This window comes from Engystomops pustulosus, chromosome 2 (genome assembly GCF_040894005.1).
Source record: "Engystomops pustulosus chromosome 2, aEngPut4.maternal, whole genome shotgun sequence".
Classification (NCBI taxonomy): domain Eukaryota; kingdom Metazoa; phylum Chordata; class Amphibia; order Anura; family Leptodactylidae; genus Engystomops; species Engystomops pustulosus.
In genome coordinates, this window is record NC_092412.1 from 110,734,614 (window position 1) to 110,760,379 (window position 25,766).

The following is a 25,766-nucleotide window of genomic DNA, read 5'->3' on the forward strand; positions in this document are numbered from 1 at the left end:
CTCAGTGATCCGGCTGCTGACAGACTTGTTTTGTAAGCTTTAGTCCAAACATCTATGAGTAATTGCCACTTGAGACAGGTCATCTAACCCAGTGTTATAGACTACATCTCTGTTTACTTCCATTCTCAAGAAGTAAAGTTATGTAATAAATGTACTAAATTACTTACATTCATTCAACTTGTTTTTGTGGTCTTGATATATATTTTATTGGAAAAGGAAACACAAATATCACATGTTGTTTATTGTTGGTAAAATGGTGATATGATATGGTGATAGACCATATGGTTTTTATAATAAAATTACTTTTGTTTTTAAAATTGTGCCGGCAATAAATTTCAAAACCACAGCAATTCATTGTAAAATTTCTAAAGTTTTTATTGCTTTATACTCGGCAGAATAAAATACTGATACTACATGTAAGGCCAGTCTTAAAGGACATGTGCCCAGGACATGTGATGTGGACATGTGACCAGCGGCCATCTTTTCTCTTGTTGTTAATGGACTGATTAAAGGGCCAGTATCATTTTAATTCTTCATTACAGTGTATGTCAGTTGTATTTTTCTGCTAAGGGGAGCAAAATTTTAAATAACAACTAATTACATATTAACCCCTTCCCGACATTTGACGTAATAGTACTGCATGGCGGGAGGTGCGTTCCCGCAAGATGCAGTACTATTACGTCAAGCTTCTGGCCCCGGCTCCGTTCAGAAGCTGCGGGTGTCGGCTATATATCATAGCTGACACCCGCCTCTAACACCCGCGATCGGAGATTTCTCCGATCACGGATGTTAACCCCTAACACGCCGCGGTCGCGCTGACCGCAGTGTGCAAGGGGCATTTGAGAAGAATTGGACCCCCCCCCCTGTTCCAATAAAAACATTTAATAAAAACATTTTTTAATAAAAAGAATTAATTAAATACAGTTAAAGTCCCCTAAACACAAACATTCCCTATACTCATGCAATAAAGTGAAAAAAACACAAAATCGCCAAAAAACCCACATATTTGGTATTGTCACGTCCGTAACAATCCGTACAATAACTCAGAAACATTATTGGGCCCGCTCGGTGAACGCCGTAAAAACAAAACCCGAAAAAACTCACCAAAAATTTAAATCTTTCATAAAATCTCTTCACAAAAATGTTCTAAAAAGTGAGCAAAAAAAGTTATGTGCGCCAAAATGGTATCAATTGAATGGACAACTCAACACGTAAAAAATAAGCCCTTAAACTAGCTCTGTCAACAAAAAAATATAAAAGTTACGTCTCCGAAAAAATGGTGATGCTAAAACAAATGAGATTTCCTCTATATTAGTTTTTTTCCAGTAAAATTGTAAAAATAAATGAAAAACTATATAAATGAGGTATCACCGTAATTGCAGTGACCTATAGAATAAAGATAATATAGTATTTTTAGTGTACGGTGTACGACCCCCAAAAAATACAAAAAGAAAGGAAACAAAAATTGACAATTTTCTTTTCACCCATGCATTCAAGAGTTAATAAAATCTCATTAATAAGCTAATGACCCACTAAAATGAAGTATTTATAAAGTGCATCTCATGTTGCAAAAAATAAGCCCTTATATGTCCAAATTGCCAAAAAAAATAAAGGATTGTATAGCCAATAAAAATTGACAATGCATAATCTGCTCTGAATGGCGCAGCTCCCTTCGATGCCCTGGCGTGTGCCCATACAGCAGGTTACCACCACATATGGGGTATTGTTATACGCGGGAGGGATTGGGTATCAAATTTTGTGGAGCGTTTTGGTATTTTATCCACTGAGAATTTGTACATTTTTTGAAAAACACATTAATCTAGCCAAAAAAAATTTACTTTCAAAATTGTATCTGATTTTGTTTTAACCCCTGTAAAACAATTAAAGAGTTAACAAACTTCATAAAAGGAGTTTTATGTACGTTGAGGGGTGTAGTTTCTATAATGGGGTAATTTATGGGGTTTTACTTTTATTTAGGCCTCTCAAAGTGATTTGAAACCTGAGCAGGTCCCTCAATAGCAGGATTTTGCGGTTTTTATGAAAATGTGAAAAATTGCACCTAACGTTCAAAGGCCCATAACATCCTACAAAAATAAGAGTATGCATAAAAAAAACCATGCCCACATAAAGTAGACATTTGGTTAATGTTAGTTATTAAGTTTTTTTGCTGTTATGACTATGTGTGGAAAAAGTAGAACATTTTGAAGTTCGAAAATCGAGAATTTTTCCAAATTTTCACCAAATATCTGATTTTCTCATAAATAAATGCAAAACATACCACCAACATTTGTCAACTAGCATGAAGTACAATGTGTCACGAGAAAACAATTCTAAAATCACTTGGCTATGTTAAAGCGTTTTAAAGTTATAACCATTTATAGTGACACAGGGCAGATTTGAAAAAATGGGTCGTGTCAGGAAGGTGAAAAGTGGCTTTGGCGTTAAGGGGTTAAGAAAGCTTGCATTCAGATGAACACAGGAAAAAAAACAGGGCACTTCAATTTAGGATAAAAAAAACTGCTTCTTTTTATTCATAATCCATTAAAAGACACAACATAGGGAAGCTATGGACAAGCATGATGCCTACATGTTTTGGAAAATAGTTTCCTTTGTCATGTCATGACTGTAGATAAAAGGCGGCAATCTCTAAGATGTGTTTTCTATACTTTATTATTGGGGAGAACTCATAAGGCAGGTTCCTGTCACGTAATAAAGCAACATGTCTTATACTAGTGTTTTATATAGTAGTGTGCTTTCTTAAGCCTAGAACAAAATGGGCTTTTGCCTGTCACTGGTAGTCTGCCTTAACTGGCTAAAGCAACGCAGGGTCGTTTCATTGCCTACACTTGGTTTGCTGTGCCAAAAGGCTTTCCAGCTTTTAAAGTAAGAAGACTGGTGCTTGTGCTTTATATTGGCAATGCCTTACCTCTACTTTTATGTTCATCCATACAGTAAACATCCATACAGTTTCTGTAGGAACTTGCAAGGAAGGGTGTTGTAAACTTATTGATGATCTTCTATGAATGTAGACTTCCTTATTTTTTTGATCCTGAAGAAAGTTCTTTGTCAAGTTGCAGCGTATATTTTTTGACCCTGGCAATTGAAAGAATTCTTACTTTGCAGCATTTTTTTTGCAGCCGCCTAAACCATTGCAAAATACTGTAATGTAATACAGTAATAATGTAATACTGCAACAGAAACAAGAAACAGGGCCAACAGTGAAAAGTAGGTACAGTTCAGTAATTGAAAATAGTATAGTTTTCTTGGGTGGAGTTTTCTCAAAGTGGTGGTCCAAAAAATTAAAAAACATGGTTGCTTTCTTCTAAAAACAGCACCACACCTGACTATGGGTAGAACATGGTATTGCAAATAAGCTTCATTCATTTCTAAACAGCTGCAATGCAGGCACAAACCGAGATTTGGAAGAAAGTAGCCATTCTTTTTAACCTCCACAAAAGCTCTGTAAGCACCTTGAAGCAGTACCTTTGCACCCACACCCTTAGGTTGCCCATAATATATGTATCATAAAAGGGTCTGACAGAAAACCCCTTTATTTGAAATATATTTTATCTTTAATATGTGAGTAGTCCTCATTCATACTCACAGTACATGAAATGTACCGTTTATTATGATTGGTGGGGCAGAAATAATCAGCTAATTCTGGGAGACTGTTACTGCACTAGATTAACCTTAATAATAATAATTCTACAATAAAATAAATATCCTTGTGGACATCTCTATACAATTCAGATCTTTGTTTGAAATATTGAATTACAATAATAGATTCTTGTTTATGATGGCCAAACTGCCTTGGGCCAAACTGTATGAAATTACTTTTTCCTTTGCTGTTATGTTGCCCAGTACATCATCTGCTTGTTTTCCTAGGAAAACTGAGAAACAATCAGAGTATCTTGTAGAACTTTTCTAGTCACTGTTCTGTAATAAATAAAAAAGTGTTCTCGCTATTATTAAAAAATCTGATTTAGTGAGCCCATAGAGCTGCTCCTGTCCATGCATTTTTAATAGGTTAATACATAAAAAGAACATTTCTTCCTCTTCTTAAAATAGAAAACTGTAAAGAGAATGCATAACTGACTGAGGGGTAAAAGGAACATTACCTGTCTCTATTACTTTTTAATTTGTTAATCTGCTCTATATAGAAAATCATTATGGATTTAAGATGTAATATTGATATTGATGTAATATAACAAGTCACTACATTCCTTAAAATAAGTCGATTATCATATTTATCATAAAAATTATGAAAAAAAGAAAATCTTATAGTATGAGTATATTCAGAGTAACAAAACAAACACGATGGGGCACATTTACTAAGAGTCCGCTGACTGCATTTTCGTCGGGTTTCCCGATTTTTTTCCATTTTGCATCGCATTTAACTGCGCCAACTTTCATGTGATACAAATTAGGGGTCATGGCCGTCAGACAACCCAATTGATTCGGACTAAGCGCGGAATTTAACATTCAAAATTGCATCGCAAGCCATGCACTTACATGCCCCGGGAAGATGGTGAACTCCGGCGGACCTGAGTGGGGAAGCGACACATGCAGGAAAATGGACGCACGTTCGTAGTGAATCACGGCAGCTCCGAATCCTCGTTGGATAACACACCTCGGGGATCGCGACGGGACGGGTAAGTAAATGTGCCCCTATAGGTAAAATTTACTATTACTAATGGACAGCTACAACACATTTGTGCTATTGTTTTGGTGCCCGACCCTGAATAATGGTGCCCGACCCTGAATCCTGTAACACACAAATACATAAAGGACACTGGTGTAGCCATCTCTCCAAGATTGTAGGACCCTCAATTGCACAAGAACCTAAATATAAAAAAAACATTTGTTTATCTAGTCTCTCTATAGATTCTGTCACTTTATGTATTGGTCCAACCTCTTATTGCTTAATGCTGTTTATTTTTAATTTCAGAGTAATGGTAGAGCATTTTTAACATATATACAATTAGATTCTATAATGTTGAGTAAATATCTTATTTACTATACTTACTGTATGTCTCCTTTACATCAGCAGGCACAGAGACTAGTAGTATAAACTAACATGATCATTCAAGACAATATAATTGTGCATGCTGCCCCTTCCAATTTTTTCTGAATTTTAAGTTTTCCCTATAGTTTCTTTTAAAGTATTTCACAGTCAAAGGTATGCTCGTCAGTGCAATAGGATCATATAGGAAGTTGCTGGTTTTAGTAATGAAAACATCAGCAGGAATTGGTACAACATCATATTAATAACTCTACGCACTTTCTAAAAACGGTCACAAGTGTACAATTTGTATTAAAAATAGTAGACTTCCACCTTTACAGTTTTGAATTTCAACTTCAGCAAAATCTGGAAACACTAAATATTTGCTGTTTGTTGCATTTTTTCTATTTTTGCATTGCACTTATTTGTTAATTTGTAAATGTTCTTTATAGTTTTCTGTGGAATTACTTGGAAAAGGTCTCTCTCTGAGACCAATTTGCAGACCTAATTATAAGACCTTGGATTGTTTTTTTACAATTCTCTAGGTAATGCAACCCATGGATTAGAAAACAGGAACGTAAAGGAATTGAAATGCTTTGTTTCCATAAAAGTTCCGCAGAACAAGAAAGGGTCCCTTAGCAGGTTCCATATGCATTATATATTATATATGGTTGGGGGTTTTACTTATTGCTCTCCTAGTTAATGCTAATTGACAGATATATCATAAGCGGCAAGAGATAAACCCCCGTCCCAAGCTGAATTGGCTTCAAGAAGCATGGGAAAATGCCAATGCAAAAACTATAGACTTTTTCAAACATTGGGCCACATATATCAAAAGTAGTGCAAACTGCACAATATGCAGTTTGACTGTGGAGTGTGTAGAGTGAGCCGTGTGTGCTCGGTCTTCATAAATCTGGTGCCCCCTGCAATACTTTTTATAAATGTGGCCCATTATGTAAAACATAAGAAACAATATAGAAATATGGTGTTTCCGTAATCTTACTGACCCATAGAATAAAGGTAATATTTGAAAATAATGGGTTGATGAGCTGGAATTTCTCATATTATATATATATTTAAAACAAAAATGATCTCCAAAAAAGTCAATTCTGAAATCTCCTTGAAAATCCAGGAAAATGCTCTTCGATTTGTAAGCCGTCTGACATCGTAATGAAAAATAAAGACATTTTAAAAATCTGAAAACATAAAGCAGACATATGGAAATGTTAGTAAGTAATTTGGGTGGTAAAACTATTTGTCTGAAAAGGAGATCATTTAGGATTTTGAAAACGGCAACTTTTTTTTTTCATAAATGTCAGGTTAGAAAAATATTATCGAGCTTTAGGCTACAAAATGGCTTCAACTTTAAGTGGTTAAAAATAATAAAAAACACCTCTCTCCCTGCTCCCATTCAATCACGAAAAGCAGAAATCTTGGAAACTGAAGAATTACCATATATACTCAAGTATAAGCCTAGTTTTTCAGCACAAAAAAATGTGCTGAAAACCCAAACTCGGCTTATACTCAAGTAAAAAAAAAATATGTTTTACCAGGTTTATGTGGTAAAATTAGGGGCCTCGGATTATACTTGGGTCGGCTTATACTCAAGTATATATGGTAATACAGAAAGTGTATTGTAAAAATTTTGAACGTTTCATAACACTAACAATATCAAATATCTGCTGGAATGTGTGGTGGCGAACCTATGGCACGGGTGCCAGAGGTGGCACTCAGAGCAATCTCTGTGGGCACTCAGGCTGTCACCCTAGCCAAGAGTTTGCTAGGCAAGACTCAAGGCCTCCTCCTGTAATGCAAGGAAACCCAGGACATTCCGTGCTCCATTCTATTTTCAAACACATCCTGGACCTGAGACAACTGGAGGAGAGAGGAGGTGTGGACACGGCTGGGTGAGCATTAGAGCTAAGGATCCAGGACCTGTGTTTCTTATTGATCAGAGGACCCTGAAGGAAAGCTAAAATGATACACAAAATTTCTTTCTACTGTATCAGTGATCAGGACAGAGCATGGAGCTATAAGTTACTACTGAAATTGCCATGTTGGCACTTTGCAATAAAGAAGTGGGTACTCGTCGTCGTTTGGGCACGCGGTCTCTAAAAGGTTCACCATCACTGCTCTAGAGAGATCCTGGCACTCACCAAGTCTTGCACAAAAGTTACATTTATTTGCAGGACAGCATAATGTTACATCAGGACACATTTCAGCTTTATCAACTGCTGGTGTAATGTTTTGCTGTACCGTATATAAATGTAGTCCCCCGTATAGCTGTCAGTTGCACAGCATTAACCTCTCATTATGTCCTGTTGTTGACCTTAATTCTATAGCTATATTTCTTTTTCATTGCCTCCAAAGAGCCACATTTTATATTACTGTAAATGTAGTTGCATAAGGACTTGCTCTTTGTGGGAAAAATTGTAGTTTTTAATTGTAGGGTTTTTGTATGTCTTACTGATTAGCCTTTATTAACCCTTTCTGTGGAGAATGTAAAAATATCTAATCACTTTCCAAAATACTTTCTGTATCAGGTTTTCTAGATCTCCACTTTCTGACATTCAACAGGAACTTCACTGTTTACTTTCTGTGGATAAAAATGTGTCCTTGGACATGTGATGTCACACAGGTGTTACATAGAGTAATCAGAGCTGTGTGTTATAATGAACCATACACCTGTGTGACATCACATTTACTATGGATTTATTTATATCCACCAAAAGTGAACAATAAAGCTACAAGTTGAAATCCTTAATAACCAGGCCTGAAAAGGCTTTAAAGGAAATCTACCATTTGCTTTTATGCATTATGAGTCAAACATACCTTAAGAATGCTGTAGCTAAACTGAGGCAGAAAGATATCTTGTTTAATCCCTGAACTCCCTGGTTTTGCTGAAATAACAATTTTAAAATGATGATAATGTTGCTCCTTTGGCTGCTCCAGAGCTCTCCTCTTACCCTAATTATGCACGGCTCCAGCCTTGTCCTGCCCAGCATAAGCTGAAAATACATCATCACATTGTTGTCACTCTGTGCCGTGTAACTGTCTGTAATTGTTTGTTGGCGGGGCACAGCACCTCCACTCCGATTGCTTTCAACCACCTGTCATGCCCCGACCCATCCTGTGTCTGGGACATGGTGATGGGTGGGCATGCCAGATGGCCGGAAGCAGTCAGAGCGGAGGAGCTGTGCCCTGCAAACAAACAAGTGCACAGCACCAAGTGACGGCATGGCTGACGGCATGGCTGATAGCCAGAGGCGGTAAGTACAACTTTATTTTTTTTTAAAGCCACCGCCCAGCTCACCTCTAGAATTTTAAATGAATCTCTACTTAGAAAATATAGACAAAATACTTTATACAGTGCTATAATACCTTTACCACTGATTCTGCTATAACATAGGAAAAAGCAAAAAGATAAAACATCTAAAGTAAACATGTTTTATGCAATGATGTATTAAACTTAGTTCCTACTGTTAACTAAAACACCTTTAAGCAGCCAACACTTCACAATCACAGATTTAATAAATAAATAAATGTAATAAAAAAACATTAGTGTTCTATACTATTTCTAAGCATTTTAGAGTCAAATACCAAACTTTTCGCACTCATTTGTAATTTTTCTAGCTGTCTGGTATCTATTTATATAACTGCCAGCTACTGCACTAGCTGAATATTTTATATCACCAGCCCAGAATAAACAGCCTTGAAGTTATTGAAGTTAATGGACTCATAGTAGTTATGTCTCCTCACATATGTACATTAATGTACATAGATGTATTATAAATATACATAAAGCTGTCAATTAATATGCGCTATTTGTTCTTTTTTTCTCATGATTTCATAAATTCATAAAGTTACCTATCAATAAGAAAATTAATGTGAATATAACACTTTCTGAGATCATGAAAATTACTGTATATATTAAAGTACAACTGTAAAGTATAAAACTTTGGCGTAATTTTGCGCAAGCAAAAATAAACAATTCTCCAATTTACTTTAATTAGCTATCTGCAGGTATTTAACCTTGCCTCCTAGGCTAATATCTATATGCTATTGGTAACTATGGGAAACCCTATAGAAGAGCTAGAGATGACAGGAGGCTTGTTAGGAGGGGCTGCAGGACCTTTAATGATGTCTCAAGCATGTAACTTATCACATGCTTGTGGTTGTCCAATTACAAACATGCAGTCCTGAAATATTTGAAAGTCCTTAGTGTTCTAGCAAAAAACCCTGAGTGATGTCACAGGCATGTGACTAACACATGCTTCAGATCAGCCAATTACAATCATGCTGTCCTGTTCTGGCTTCAGAGCCCTGAGCTGATGTCACAGCATGATACAGATATTGTTGGATTTGTTGTCAAAGACTCTCTCCAGCTGTGCTAAACTATTTTTGTCAGTAACTTTACAGTTATGTTTCAATGGGTGTCAATAAAAAGTAGGACTCTTCCTTCAAAAAATAAGACCTAATGCCGATTTTTTTATATATGGTGGGGATTTTTTAAAAAAATTATAAAGAGTGTATACTCATGTTTCTCCCATCTCTCATTCAGATATGGCACCACCTGTTACACCTGTAACAGTCTCCGTTCATATACAGAGGCTGGTGGTGCTTTCCCTGAAACTAATGATATAGCAGGAGTGTGGCTGTGGTAGAGATTGCAGCACAAACAAAGACCCGGCAGTGACGGGCTCAACAGGAATGATGAGAAGTAAATGGAAGCTCCCCTGTCCATATATAAAAAATGTTGCGTTGTTTGACAATCCCTTTAAGTTATTAGATTGTAATGGTAAAGCATAAAAAATGTTTGGACCCAAAGACATCAAATGAAGATGGGGTTTTTTTTAGCCCCTTCATGACCATGCCCTTCTTAATTTTTGTGTTTTCATTTTTCACTCCACTCCTTGAAAAAGCACCTCATAGTGACAGTATTTGATATTCCATGCTGGGTACTGGAAAGTGGGGGAAAAAAAACAAATGCAGTGAAATTGGTGAAAAAATGCATTTGTACCGTTTTCTTGTGGGCTTGGTTTTTTACGATTTTTACTGTGCACCCCAAATGACATGCCTCCTTTATTCTTTGGGTCGGTACGATCACGGGGATACCAAATTTATATAGTTTTCTTAATGTTTTTATACATTTACAAAAATTAAAACCTCCCTCCTATACAAAAAAACCTTTTTTTTTTTATTTTGCCATCTTCTGGCGCTAATAACGTTTTCATACTTCACTGTACGGAGCTGTGTGTGGTGTAATTTTTGCTACTTGTGATGATGTTTTTAATGCTACCATTTTGAGGACTTGTCGACTTTGGGGGCTATTTTCCTTTACCAGGGTAAACGCCCTCTTCAAATATTCGCTGTCGACCCTTGCGTCATGCGCCATTAAGGGGTTAAAGAGGTTTTGCAGGACTTTGATGTTAATGAATTGACCTTTCCTATGGATAAATCACCCATAGCAGATTCATGCAATCTGTCACCCAGGACCTCTACTGATCAGAAGTAAGCAGAAGCCACAACCACCATAGTAACACAGTTTACATAGTTGTGCTCACCTAAATAACAGCTTCATATCTTATTTAAGGACCCAGTCAACAATGGAAACTAAGCTGCACAGAGCAGATAAAGTGTATGGAGATGTGTACTTCCAGCTTTGTTCAATTTGTAACTAACTTCTGCTATCCACTGATCTGGGGCATGCCTCTGCAGATTTTGCATATTTGTTATTAGGTGGGTTTAATTGGAATAGCATTAACATATTACTTTTTCATTCATGAACACAATAACATCCAATTAGCAAGGGTGTGAACAAGTGTGCATCAAAAGCATTAGACACATTGTACCTAATTAGATAAAAGATTGTCATTTATATACTTGATTAGGTAAAATGCAATCAAGAAAATAAACATTAGGATGAGAAAAACTCATGAACAACACTTGTGTGAGCATCAACACAATCCATAACTGTGTTTCTGATAAGTAAAACATATGTTGTTTTATATTAATTCCATTTTACAGGCACAAATGGTGAGTGACTTGTGTTAAGTATATTGTTAAAGGCTAATAGTACATGACTATAGACTATACAATAAATGCAGCACAGTTCAAAAGCACAAATGTCATGATACTTTTTGTATTGATGTGTCATATTTTTGAAAAGCATAAGGAAAGAAGATGGTTCTCTTCTCTTACCCGTGTAAATTATGGAATAAACTGTCACTATGTCATATATGTGTAAAACAGCAATACCCCTTTAAATTTAAAGCCTTATACGCATGTGCGTTATGCAGACCGTGATCTGGCTGCACAATTTGAATCACGGTCCCCATAGATGTCTATTGCACCCGTCATGGTGCGATGAGCACACTCTGTATGTCTTATGCTATGTCGTATTACAGCGCCAGTCGCTGGTCTTTCTATCAAGAGGGGAGGGGTGAGGAGCACTTTACTCTAGAACAGGACTGCCAATCTTATATCTTGAAATAAAACAAAATATAAAGAGGCAGATTTACTATTGAAAATGTGCTAGAATTCTGCTGCAATTTGTGTTACAAAACATATGCACATACCATACACAATCTCTTACGGAAAACATCTCACTAACTTTCACTCTCTCTAAACTAGCAGCACCATCAGGTAAGGTGTGAAATCTCATTTCAAAGATTGCATCTTTAATGTGAAATCTCGCTTGTTTACCTATAAAAAATTTCCATTGAAGTGTTTTACACTTTACATAAGTTTAGAGGATATTCTAAAACGGATACATCATAGATTACCTAAGGGGGTTAGTAATTTAGTCTGGTAAAAGTAGGGGGCAGGTTTCAAAGTCTTTTAAGACTTTTTGCACTTCATATGACAATAGTGGGGATCTTGTAAGGAGTGTAGTTTTAACAAGAAAAGTTGTTATAATGTGTGTAAAAATACCTTTTTGCTGTGATATACACTTACTAATTTGTGTGTGATGTAAGTAGAAGCAATTTATATTCCAGCATTGTAGCTGGACATGGAGCAAAGGGAGAATGTACTCACACAGCTCTACTCTCAACAAGCTGATCCACAGCTCCTGCCCTCAGCTCTAGCTCACTCCCTCCCTATCACATATCTAGATGTCCATCACCATATGTGGCACATGGCTTAATACTATGGGCATATAATGGATGTACATCATAAGTTGCAAGAATTTGTAGGAAAACCATTCTCAGCAAAGCAATGTAGTCGGGTCTATACAAGTGACATTTGTATCATACAACCAACCAAATCCATACAAAATGTTATAATTAGCAAAAATTAGCAATATTTAATCTCTAAACATTATAAATAAATGGATCTTATTGACCCTACGGATAAAGTACTATAATCTGACTCACACTGTAATTTTACTATATACAATGCTTTAAAATGTACATAGCAATTTGAGAAGAAATTTTTTATGTAAATATATCTAGATAAAAAATGGCAGTAAACAGTTGTCCTGGAAACGTATGTTTGTTTCATTTTATGTGATTTATCAGGGCCAGCCATACAAATTATTATCACCAAACTTAAGTGGATATTCAGCCAACGATGTGTATGGACACAGTAAATGGGATATTATTTATTGTATCTGCAATGGAAAATAATCCGTGGCCTAAACACTGCTTCATAAGAAGTGCTCATACTAGAGAACATGCTCTGCACAGGTATTGCTTTCTTATGTTCACTTGAATATATACGCTAAGAACCAATAATGTTTATGGCTCACAAACTTGTATGTAGTTTTTATTCTAATATATTTAAGGTATGGCTGTACATTTATTATTGTCTGCTATGAAGATAAATATTAGTATAGAATGCAAATTGTATATCAGCTTCTCCTTACCGACATGTGACATAATAGTATGTAACATGTCGGTTGCCCCTGTATGGAGTGGGCTCAGCACTCTCCATACAAGGTGGGTGTTTGCTTCATATTGCCCAGTCATTTCATATTTCAGACATAGATTAATTCCCATTAACAGAATAACCTTCCCCTAGCTATGTGATTTTTACCACTTTCCATTTATCAGAGAACTGTCCCATAGTTCATGCATGAAAGGACTGGGAGCTGTCTTTCATAACTGGACACTGGTTTCTTGGACACAAAGAACATATCACTTTTAAAAGCAATATGGGGAAACGATGGTGTCTTGAAAAGCTGGTTATCTAGTCATACACACATTTGTGTGATAGCCAGCCAAATGAAAAGTAAAGAAGGACAAATGTGTAAACAACCCAACTTTATTTACATTGTAATGATAGACTCATTACCCATGGAAAAATAGACCAAAAATAAGTGAACTTTTCAACAAATGCAATGAAATCAGCAGTCCCATGTGTACATAAGATTCAGAAATTCAAAATCAGAAATTTTTGTGTCCCATATTGCAAAATTTTCTGCCCTCTGCTTTATCTTTGGTGTACATTATGGTTTCCTATCCTCCACCATACTTGACTATTCCAAAGATTATGACAGATGTAGCTGGAACTGGATTGCGTGCAGCCAACTTGCCCTGAGTGGCTTCACCAAAAACAGTTTTACAAGTAATCAGTTAAAGTTACCTCCTCCTTTCCTAGGGCTTGCCTTGTCTATCCTTGTTATGATCTTGGTGGATTTTCCATGGGTGACAATTCTTCATCATCATGCACAGATCCTTAAGAAAACTTCTCCCAGTTGTAACTCATCACAAAACTTGCCCCCGTTGTTTTCAAGGGGTATTCCCATCTGGGCATTCACATTTAATTTAATTTATTTGCCATTTGTAAACATTTCTTCAATTGGCTGTTATTAAAAAATGTTCCTGTGTGAAGAGAATTACTCATAAATGTAGCCACATTGACCCATAGAAACAAGATGGCCTCCTCGGATATGACCACTTCACAATTTGGCAGTGGTTGCCAGATATGCGCTATTGAGCCCTGCTTGACCACCTGGCTTCATCATCAATATCTTCTCACAGCATTCTCGGTTCTCCCTCCCTCTACTTCCTGCTACCACTCCTTCCTCTCCCTCCTCAAGCCTCCCTTATGCAGATTGCAGATGTGAACTGATTTTCTCAAGGAAGGAGTGGAAGGGAGAGCTTTCATATAGTCATTATGACTGGGTTTGGGACCATCAGTTGTGTTGTGCAGAAGTCAGGTGGATACACAGGTCTATACACTGAATAGACTGTTAAAATGTGTATTATTGCTAGAAAAAAAGCAGCTAAGTAAAGAAAAATGAGTGGCCATCATTACTCTAAGAAATGAAGGTCAGTCAATACAAAAAATTTGGGAAAAGTGTCCCCATGTCCAGTTGCAAAACCATCAAGCGCTACAAAGAAACTGTCTCACATGAGGACTGCCCTAGGAAAGAAAGAGTTATCTCTGCTGCAGAGGATAAGTTCATTTGAGTCACCAACCTCAGGGTTAACAGCAGCTCAGATTAGCGACCAGGTCAATGCCACACAGAGTTCGAGCAGCAGACACATATCTACAACAACTGGTAAGAGGAGACTGTGTGCAGCAGCCTTCATGGTAAAATAGCTGCTAGGAAACCACTGCTAAGGACAGGCAACAAGCAGAAGAGACTAAATAACACAAGGAATGGACATTAGACCAGTGGAAATCTGTGCTTTGGTCTGATGAGTCCAAATTTTAGATCTGAACTTAAAAATAGCAATGAATTCACCAGGCCAGTATATTAGCTAGATATGATATGGCTGAACATCAGTCGGTATTGAAAATAAAGTGCTTCGTCCCCATAGAGTACATAACGTCTCATTCCAATATATTTATTGCTTGTGTTAAGCTTAAATAGCCAACGTGGTGTCCCACTTACATATGTATTTGCATCTTCCCACAGGATTTATGTCAGGTATTAATACCAAAGTAACGCCCAATAGTGAAATTAGACAGTCTGTCCTATTTATAGTTCAGATTCTGGGCAAAGGATCATACATATGGTTCCTGTAACAGATGATATAAGTAACTTGTACTTTTCTACTATTTGGGTTCTGATAGAAGTGCTTGATATAGCGTAAAGATAAATATTCTGCTGTAGCCAGAGGATGTTGAAATCTCCATTTTTTTTCCTCTCTTCCCCGGTGTGCCACAAACTGTGATTCAAGCCATTTGTCCAAGATAGTGTGGAAATTCTTTTTCTTTTTCCTGTGGATAAATATCAACTTATTGTGTACCCCTTAAACAACAGAGACACAGAAGGTTTAGGAAACTGCCTGAGGTTGCAGAGCACTTAGAGCTCAGATCTGGGAAGCCAGGACAAAATCCACTTAGGGAACAGGTCTTTGAAACTAGGACAAAATTCTGGCACCCATTGGAGTATGTAGATTAACCTGGAAGACCTGAGGTCTCCCAGGTTAGGGGAAACCATTTTAGGCGTAGAGAGAGCATTGTCCCACTCCTTCTGTCCCACAGTGCCTTTGCCAGGAGCTTAGTGGATATTTAGTCATAGATATGTATAAACAGAGTGAAAGGAAGGCCTATTATTTATATATTTATGATATATTCATATGATGTGTTGTAATTACCCAATAGGTGCAGAACCCACCCCTGGGAGAGGTTGAGAATGGGGTCCTCTATTTCCTGTTTTGTGTCTAGGTATAATGGGTTGGTAGCTACCATTTAAGTCTATAGAGCATCAGAAAAAACCAAGGCTTCCTATTGTTTTTGGCTCATGTATTTTTGCATCAACTTTTAGATTCTGCCAAGTTGTGAATTTGTCATAAATATCTGAAAATAAAAGAAAATTTTAACCATAAAGCAAGTGTATTAACCCCTTCCCGTGACTTAGTGCTCAGCGTCCGATATATCGGACGCAGAACTGATGCCGGTTCGGCTCAAGATCTAAACTGAACCGGCATCGGGCAACACAGGGTGCCAGCTCCAAGGGCTCCGATCGCGGGTGTTTAACCTGGTAAATGCTGCAGTCAGTGCGACCGCAGCATTTAACTTGCCTTTGGGGGGTCTTGGGGGATCGCACCCCCCACTCCCTGTGCCATTTTCGGGGGCGCATATGGCAACTGGGGGGTTGCCTGTTAGAACTGCTTGAAAGATGGCGTCTCTGACGTCATCTTAAAGGTACAGTGTCAGCCTATGCATGCCTGATACTGCTAATACCCTGCAATACATGCTGGGTTTTCTCTTTTTATCTTTTGTAAATGTGTACATTTTAGGGCTAAATGAACGTATAACCGTCAAAATTTGACCATTCTAGATTTCACCTCCATTTTGATTCAATTACTATGAAGATCTCAAGGGGGTAACAATCTTCCTAAAAGCTGTTTCTGATACTTTAAGGGGTGAAGATTTGAAAATGGGTTGGTTATATAGGGGGTTTTGATGCTAAATATGTAAAAAAATTCATTCAAAACTGTATTTATCCCCAAAATAGTCAATTCTGAAAATCCGGAAAAGCGATATTCGATTTGTAATCCACGTGAAATCAAAATAAATTATTCATACATTTCCAAAATTATGAAAATGTAAAGTAGACATATGGGAAATGTTATTCAGCAACTTATTTAGGTGGTAAATCTATCTGCCTGAAAACGCAATGATTTCAAATTTTTCTAAAGATTCATAATTTTTTCTTTTTTTTTTGTAAATAAACGCAAAACTTATCAGCCAAAATTTACCACTAAAATGAAGTACAACATGTGGGGGAAAAAAGAATCTCAGAATCATTTTGATAAGTAACAGTGTTCAAAAGTTATAACCATATAAAGCGACACATGTCAGAATCCAAAAAATGGGGCTCAGCCTTAAGCTACAAAATGGCTGCGCCCTTAAGGGGTTAACTGCATATTATTTTTAAAATGTGAGCATTGTAAATGCCTGGTAAAACAATATAGAGTTTTATGAATACACTCAGCTTATCAGCTACCATGTATATTTGCCATCTGTCCCTATACCACAGTGAGCAACATTGAGTATCCTTTCAGCTATGCAGAGCACAAGCTTGCAAGTTCAGCTATCAATGCATTTCTGCTGCCACTGCTTGAAAAATTCTGTATTTCTTATAACAGGAAAAATCAATCATCATGTCTTAGATATCACTCGTGATTTGTCTTTCGAAAGTTGTTGCTTACAGTATTTCCTGGGGCGGGCTGGAGAATGCAGTTTTATTGATTATTCTATAGTTCAACAAAAAGTACACAATGTGCACAAGTAATAATAATGGCTTGGGATATGGTAGATGTTCATGTTTCAACAAATATTGCAAAACAAGCTATGGTATGTATACATTTGGTTTGGTCTTCCTGGAATACAAATAATATTGACCTCACTTGCTGTACACAGACCTCACCATGGGAGAACTATATAGCAAAGAGGAAATGTACTACACAATGGTTCTGATTGGATTGATCATGTTATCAATTAGAAATGTCCTCTAAAAATGCAATAGACAGAAAACAACATAATGTAACCTAAGCTCATCCAACAGTGGATTCATTTGTGTTCAGGCCAACAATTGGAATCAGACTAAGAGTTTTTTTTATAGAAGTAAGTGATGTACGAATGAAACTATTTTCAAACAGCTAACCATAGAACTTGACTTGCTTCTGTTTTATGGAATACTAGTAAGGGTTCCACATGAGTCACATTTTATTACAAGTCTTTGTTGAGTTTGGTATTGGAGGGTAAGGGGGAAGGTTGTTATTTGTAACTTTGAAGTGTGTTATGGAAAAAGAGTTTGTTCTGTTTGGACTCGTGACTTGCAAACGTGAGATTCAGCACAAATGATTAGTGTTGCAAATTACCTTGATTGTCAAAATTATTTTAATTATTGGTGAACATCTTGGTGGGAAACAAATCTCCCCTCAATTAGTTTTCCTGACACTGTCTCTCAATATATATTATATATAATACATTTTTTGTTGTACTAAAATTGCTAAAATGCTAAAATTTTCCTTTTATTTTTTTTACAGCATATTCAATTGCCATTGATATTTTTAGTATGTCTTTTAAGATGCACTGCAAGAATCTCGTTTATGACAAAATGCTTTTGCCTTTGTATTTCAGACTACATTAGCAACACAAATCATCGCTCAAATGCCTGTGTTCCATAATTTTCACATTAATGAAAGACATTAAAGAATGAAAGAAGATTTACTTAGCTTAGTCAATTTAAGCCCATGGCAAATTCTGATCTAATACTTTGCTCAAAATTAAAGTAACTTATGAATGTGTCTTGCTGATTATTTGGTTCAAAAGACAAGCACAATATGTCAGTAAACCCTGGAACAATGTCACTGGAAGATTTCACATAATTGCAAAAAATGTCTTAAAGGGAAATTATTATCAAAGTCACTATTTATGCATAATATTTGACAATGACAATGAAAATGTTCATTTTGTAAAGAGTACAGTTCATTCACAAGTGACCCAATGATATGGGGTTTCAGGGAGCCAGATAGGACATTATGAAGGAAATCTATCATCAAAATCAAGAATTGCTAAACCAGGAACACTTACTCATAAATCCAGGCACAGTCACTGTGGTAATCTTCATATATTTGTTATCCATGGCTTGTTTGCTTTTAAAATACATTTTAATTATACTAATGAGCCTGTGGAGCTCAGGTGGGTGAATTCAGAGCTCTTCAGTGCTGCAGAAACACAGACTGTTACAATGAGCAGAACATGTCTCTTCCCCCCCCCTGCTCTCTCCCCCCTCCCTCTGCCTGTGAAATCTAGCAGCAGCCGGATGTGCCGAGGGAGGGAAGACCTGCTCTGCCCATTGTATCAACCAGTTAAAGGTGTCACTGAGGGGCTATGGAAACACCCACCAAAGACCCTCAGTCTCTGGCATCATTAGCATGTCAGAGAAGCCATGGATAACAAATATAAGAAGATTACCACATTCACGAGCCTGGATCTGAGTGATGTGTTACTGGTTTATCATGCTTGATTTTGATGGTAGATTTTTTTTAAGGCTACACAGGGAAATAAAATTACCTTACCATAGTATCATTCGATTTGTATCTCAGTTTAAAGTTCTGTTGGTGTAGAACAATTCTTTTATATTCAGCATAATACTTTAGCATTATTTAAGATGGTTGAGTTAAAATTTATTTGGTAAAGTTAACACTTAGTAAATTTATTTCTTTCCTAACAGAAGCTGCAAGGAATCAATACTTCTTACAGTTGTGCAACCATACCCAGTGAGTATAATAAGAAATAATATTTTACCACTTGTTTACAATCAGTTCTTTTAGGGAGACAACCACGTTTCATATGCTCCATAAGGGTATATTGATGATATAAAGGGGAGGGGGGGGGGATTCTGCAAGTTCAAGGTTGCTAGCAAGAAGTGGCTGTTGTGGATCCAATTCATTTATATGTGGTTCTACTTTTCCCCTTTAGGGGAGCTGTAGGGGAAATTAGCAACTTTCTCCAGCATAGTTTAATGTCATACTAAACGTGTTAGCTGTGATTTAAAAATAAAAACAATGTATGAACATTTATTTTATACCTTTATATTTTTTCTTCCTTTTTTTTATTTAATTCTACTTCTTCTACTAATGAAGTTTGTGATTCTTAGGAAATGAGTATTTGATTCATTATTACTGGTTTATATTGTTTTATTTTTCTTTTCTCGAGTCACCAAAATCAGCATTTATTAGTGCAGCGAAAAAGGCAAGATTGAAGTCCAATCCAGTTAAGGTTCGATTTTCAGAGGAAGTGATTATCAATGGACAGGTTTCCGTAAGTGTTGTATGCTCCTGTACCACTGTTTACACGGTAATCACTAGTTAGTGATGTTGTATTTTTTGCATATTTTCATCTAGACTCTCCTTTTGTAAACTCATTGTGAACTGACTTGCATTCTCATGCCTGCTCAGACAGTTTACAGTCAGACCCGGAAGAGATCTGACTGTAGGACTACTCGGGCAGCCCCGGGGCACTTGGCAGACCTTGGGGCAGTAAGCAGCACGCGGAATCTGATCCTTAGGGGGAAGACCCTTACACGACGCAGTCATGCTTGACCACGGCATGTTGGCGGTTAACACTGGCGATGGGAGTCTCTCCAATCGCTAGTGTCAGAGCATGGTGTCAGCTGAAACCCGCTGCTTCTGGTGCTGGGTGCGTTTGTTAGCCAGTGCCAGAAGTGGGACGTAATAGAACGTAATAAAACGTATTATTACGTCCAAATGCACATAGGGATTAAATCACTGAAAGGGTAGTGATAAAAATCCCCAAACCACACTTTAATAATAAACTATTACAAATGTATGTTCTAATACAATCTAATCATGATTCAATGTGGCTGTATAGATTTAATATACTTTATAGAGAATAAACTATTGTTTAACAGCCAACTGTTTATGGAAGCTAGTAAGCTAAATTCTGTCATATTACACATATTTATGCATATTAACACATTTATATGCACCAGTACAAACCTATATCAGTATTCTATAGAGATCAATGAGTGGCTTCATCTATTTCTATTGATACGAATAACATTATTGCAGATTTCAGTACAACATAGATGATCCCACCTCATTACTGAAATCATCACCATCGTGATTATCATCATCTATACTAATATAAAGTGACCTAAACGCTGGAAATTTTACTAATGCTCAGTGTTCTTTTTCGATGTTCTGTTATAGTTATTCTTGGTTTCCAGCATTCATTTATAAATGACTGCTTACTGCAGTACTCTGTCCTCCAAATACCATCAGACCCTTGTGATATTTACAAGGGTTACTCCATTTAGGCTTAATAGCTCATTTGAAAGGTTCTCGATGGTTATAGTGTCAATTACCTCTATCCAGTATGATGGGAAATGGCATGCTGCAGCGACTAATATTAGAGATGGATAGCTTGAGGCCATTGCCAGGATGTAATTCTTCTTCTCTTCAAATAAGCTTACAAAAATATTTTAGAACTTTTTTGAACAAAAAGTAATGTGATAATTTGTTGACAAGAATAGATAGCAAATAATCACCAAGGATAATGGGGAAAAAAGCTTTTCTTAGTCTTAAATGAGTCACAGACACAATGAAATCTGCTATTAATTAGTGAATCACCAACTGTAGTACAATTTTCTGTGTTGTGGTATGGAGCCAGGAAATGGTAATAAACTTCAACCTACTGGTTTTTGAAACATGAAAAAACACCCACAGATACTACAGCACAACGCGCTGGATCAAAATAGACATGTAGCTCAGGCATTTGTATTTAGCAGTATTCACAAAAACAAGTATTATACAAAAACCATGTTCAGTGTGACAATAAGAAATAGAGGAAACATGGTTTACGCCATTCAATGTTTTGTTGCCACTCTCTGTAGTCCAATGAGAACACGAGTAGTCTGAGAAGTACATGCGCTATGGATCTGCTGCCTGACAGACACATAAGAAAACATTGAAGCTGAGAAACTATGTATTTTAGGGGCCAAAGTGTAAAAAAATATTTAAAAGAAATCTACCATCAAAATCAAGAATGATAAACTAGGGACACATACTTATAGATCTAGGCACTGTGACAGAGGTATACTTCTTATATTTGTTTTCCATGCCCTAGCTTCTTTTATAAATAAATTTATGCTAATTAACCAGATGGGCTCTAGGGAGTATTAGCTTCACAGGCTGTTACACTGTCTCACCCACCAATTTTCACAGGGACCAAAAAATAATTTGTGTGGTGTTACACATACAGAATATACCTGTTTGAACATACAAATTCAACTTAAGGGGAACCTGTCACCAGGAATATAATTTTTATCTGGTGACTATGTGCTATGGTGACATTGTCAGCATTCATAATTTTGGTACTTTATAAAACTTTATTTCACATTACCTGGCTCCCTGGGGTGTATAGAACAAGCTAAATGACATTCCTGATGGTAGGTTTGCTTGAAGGTCAAACCTACAGAACATTGTATAAGAATGTATAACTGTATAAGAATTATAACTACAATGTTTTACACCTCATTGTCATCAAAAAATAGCAATTGACCTCTCGATCCTTCTACTTTGATAGGAAACAGTCAAAGACAACTCCCTTCTATTCATGCCAAATGTTCTAAAAGTGTATTTAGAAAATGGGCAAACCAAATCCTTTCGTTTTGACAGTGGTACTTCTATAAAGGTAAGATTAAAGATAATATGATTATGTTTGTCTTTAGAGATAATTGTACATGTTACTAAATAACGCAATCTATTGTACAAATATAAAATATGGTTCATGACAATAGACAGTGCGTATGGGTAGGCATTAGATAATGTAGCACATGTCTATAAATCATGGGCTTTGTGCTAGGCTGCATCACCATAGTGGTTGTTGATACCTGTCTAGTAGAGAATAAAAGGTTTAACATATTGCTCTACTGGACATACAATGGCATCCTATTTTTGTTCAATTAATGATTTCTAAAAGTACAAATAAGTTCTAAAATGATGTAATAATAAGTAATAATAATGTCCATCTGGAAGAAGTGGGTGAATTTGGTAAATAAGGGACAACACCCTATACCAGTGATGGCTAACCTATGGCACTGGTGCCAGAGGTGGCACTCGGAGCCCTTTCTGCGGGCACTCAGGCCATCACCAGAGATGACTCCAGGTATCTTCCTGCAGTCCCAGACAGCCCAGGACTTGCTGTGCACAGAGCTATTTTGAAGTGACAGCTCTACCTGGGACTATTTTCTGCTTTATTGGTGTCCTCAGGGGCTGGTATCAATGAAAACTGTAACAGAGAAGGGAGTATAAATCACAAATTACATTTCTGTGTTGGCACTTTGCGATAAATAAGCGGGTCTTTGTTGTAGTTTGGGCACTCGGCCTCTAAAAGGTTCGCCATCACTGCCCTATACTCACATCAACAGTGTGAATTCTTTATACAAAAGTAACATTTTGTGTGCATAAAGTATTCACATTTTCCATTTCAATATCAATTGCTTTATTTTCTTTCTACTTGTAGACTCAAGAAACCAAAATGTCAAATAATGTATCATATTGTTCTCCTCACTACAGACAGGACCTTCAGTTTATACACAGCACTTCTATTCTGCATCACATAGCAATTATAGAACACATCTAAAACAATATTTTACTATTATTGCTTCAAAACTCCTTTTTTTCATCTTGAACAATTTTTACATACAATCTCATCCCGTGTGCATTTCCCATGCAGTTGTAAAAGCAATAATATATGGATATTCATTTGTACTTACTAGATGATGATAATTATTACACAGGTTTTTTAGTCAAGTATATCCAGACATTTAGACAACAGCTTGTATTTTACGGGTTTTATTGCCGACTGCCGCTCCTCTCTAATTTTCTTTGTGACCTGGTTGGTAACCTTTTGTACCTGGCTTCACTTATTGTCTTAATGGTTTTGAGGCCAATACGTGCCTCAATAAAGAACTGTAATAACATGGTGTTATAGCTGTTATGTACCAAACATGTGGCTTTTAACCTGCCAAAGCTTGACCTTGTAATAATGATGAACAGAGCCTTCCATTTGTTTTATTTTTTATATGATACATAGTCTAACCCAAACTCAATTAAATTGACATTGAGCTATTGTAATCATATACTGAGGAAAAGCTACATTCCAAGTGGAATTGTATATTGTTTACAGCAGAAGTGTCATGTGTAAGGCATGTCTTATTTATTAGAGGAGTCTTAAAAGGTAAAATGAGATGTGTGTTTCACAGGATTGCATTCATTAATAGCTAAGATTGTACCTAAGGGGTATTCCCAGGAAGTAGTGTTATGGTATGTCCTATTGCTAGGTCTATTTATGTTCCTTTCAGCAGTCTTCCTAGCCAACATTGCTCCTAACCACCATAAAGCATTTTTGTCATTCCCATGCAAAGTGTGTGGCTGGTAGCACTGCACTACAGAAAAATATGTAGGTGCCAATAGCTCTTGAAGGGAATGTATGGTCCCCCAGACACTTTTATGCTAATGTCATATTCCATAGATCATCTGGATGTGATCAGTGGGTCTGATCCATGTGCCAGAGCCTTCAAAGTAGACAGTGCCAGAAGCAGAAGCTCTGTTCCCTATCGGGTACACCTAAGGATAGGTCAAAATGAAAAGTCTTGGAAAAACAAATATTTCCTTTATCTCCTTTGGGAAGGTTAACCCCTTTATTTTAATGATCAGTGAGTGTCCTAGCAGATAAGCCCATAACATTTAGGGATTGAAATAATATTACTTATTATCATGAGATACCCCCTTCAATTATATAAAGTCAACATTGACATACATCAGTGCCGAAGATTTCAATAATTAGATCCTACATGTACTATGAATTATTAATATCACTTTATTACCTGTTTGCATTAAGACAATCCCTTTTATTGTGCTCTATTAGTGTTAAAAGGTGATATATCCCCCTAAAATAGTGTCTTGCTGTAGAAAAGTACAGATATAATATAATAAACAATAACATATCAAACTAGCTATACTTTACACTCTCCTTTGACAATCATTATCTTTTCTATTCCATGTAAATATACCTGTAATATTAGCAAACTTGTGTCAATACTCTATACCTGTGCATGTTGTATGCCTATATTTACTATCCGAGGGCTGTCTTATAAATGAGATCTATAGAATTTCCATTATAAGCAGATTATCTGTCAATATCCTCCTATCAGAGGGAATCACATTTCTGATCAACTTGGATTTGGCTTTGACATGACAGTAGTTTAGTCCTCTGCAGCTACCAATGTCTCATTAAGGAAACCAATGGATCTTTAAACTGTGATATTACAACAGCAATGATTAATTAGTGCCATAATCTACCTAATCCAAAATATTCATATCTGTTTTTCCTTTACTTGGCTCACTGTACTTAACACTTTCTGTTTAATAATTCAAGCCATCTGTGCCACATGCAGAAGTAAAGCTCCAGAGTACAGATTAATATCCTTGTATTTATTTACATAGGTACTGTATATTTTTTTTACAGTGGGATTTCTTTGCACAATATCTCATTGTGTTCTTGTGCAATCTTTTGGAACTATATATTTAAATACTGGGAGTGACTCAAAACACAAAGCAAGATACAAATATATTGGGGCAGATTTACTTACCCGGTCCATTAGCAAACTAGCGGCACGTTCTCTGCGCTGGATTCGGGTCCGGCCGGGATTTATTAAGGTAGTTCCTCCGCCGTCCACCAGATGTCGCTGCTGCGCTGAAGAGCATCGGAACGCACTGGAATACACCGAGCCGGGCTGAGTGAAGGTAAGTGCAATTTTCGCAACACATTTTTTTTTTAAATGCGGCGGTTTTTCCGAATCCATCGGGTTTTCGTTCGGCCACGCCCCTGATTTCCGTCGTGTGCATGCCGGCGCCGATGCACCACAATACGATCGCGTGCGCCAAAATCCCGGGGCAATTCAGGGGAAATCGGCGCAAATCGGAAATATTCGTGTAACACGTCGGGAAACCGCGAATCGGGCCCTTAGTAAATGACCCCCATTGTGTATGGACTTGTTGGGTTCACATTGCACATATGAGGAAGTAAGGTCTGTACTGGACCCATGGGAGGCTGTGGATGTTGAGTATCTGGACTTTTTGAAGGCATTTGATACATTGCCACTTAAAGTTACCGGTTGGCTGCCACAAGAGTCAGTATTAAAATGAAATACTTAAATAAAATGATATAAGTAATAAAGCCCTATGTATTACCAAAAAAAAACAATGCAAAATGCTCATGTTAATAAACGTATTGGGAAACATTTCATTATGTTCCTATTAGACTT

The 25,766-nt window shown here is 36.8% G+C and overlaps 1 protein-coding gene across 6 annotated transcripts in view; it reads left to right on the plus strand.

Moving 5' to 3' along the window:
- The window catches only part of FRMPD4 (FERM and PDZ domain containing 4), a 265,339-nt gene that overhangs the window by 220,871 nt on the left and 18,702 nt on the right, over positions 1-25,766 (plus strand). For all 6 annotated transcript variants that reach the window (XM_072135945.1, XM_072135948.1, XM_072135951.1 and 3 more), the window contains 3 exons: positions 19,146-19,191; positions 19,631-19,735; positions 22,022-22,129. In XM_072135945.1, the coding sequence (XP_071992046.1) occupies positions 19,146-19,191; positions 19,631-19,735; positions 22,022-22,129 (259 nt within the window). The remainder of the gene's footprint in view (positions 1-19,145; positions 19,192-19,630; positions 19,736-22,021; positions 22,130-25,766) is intronic.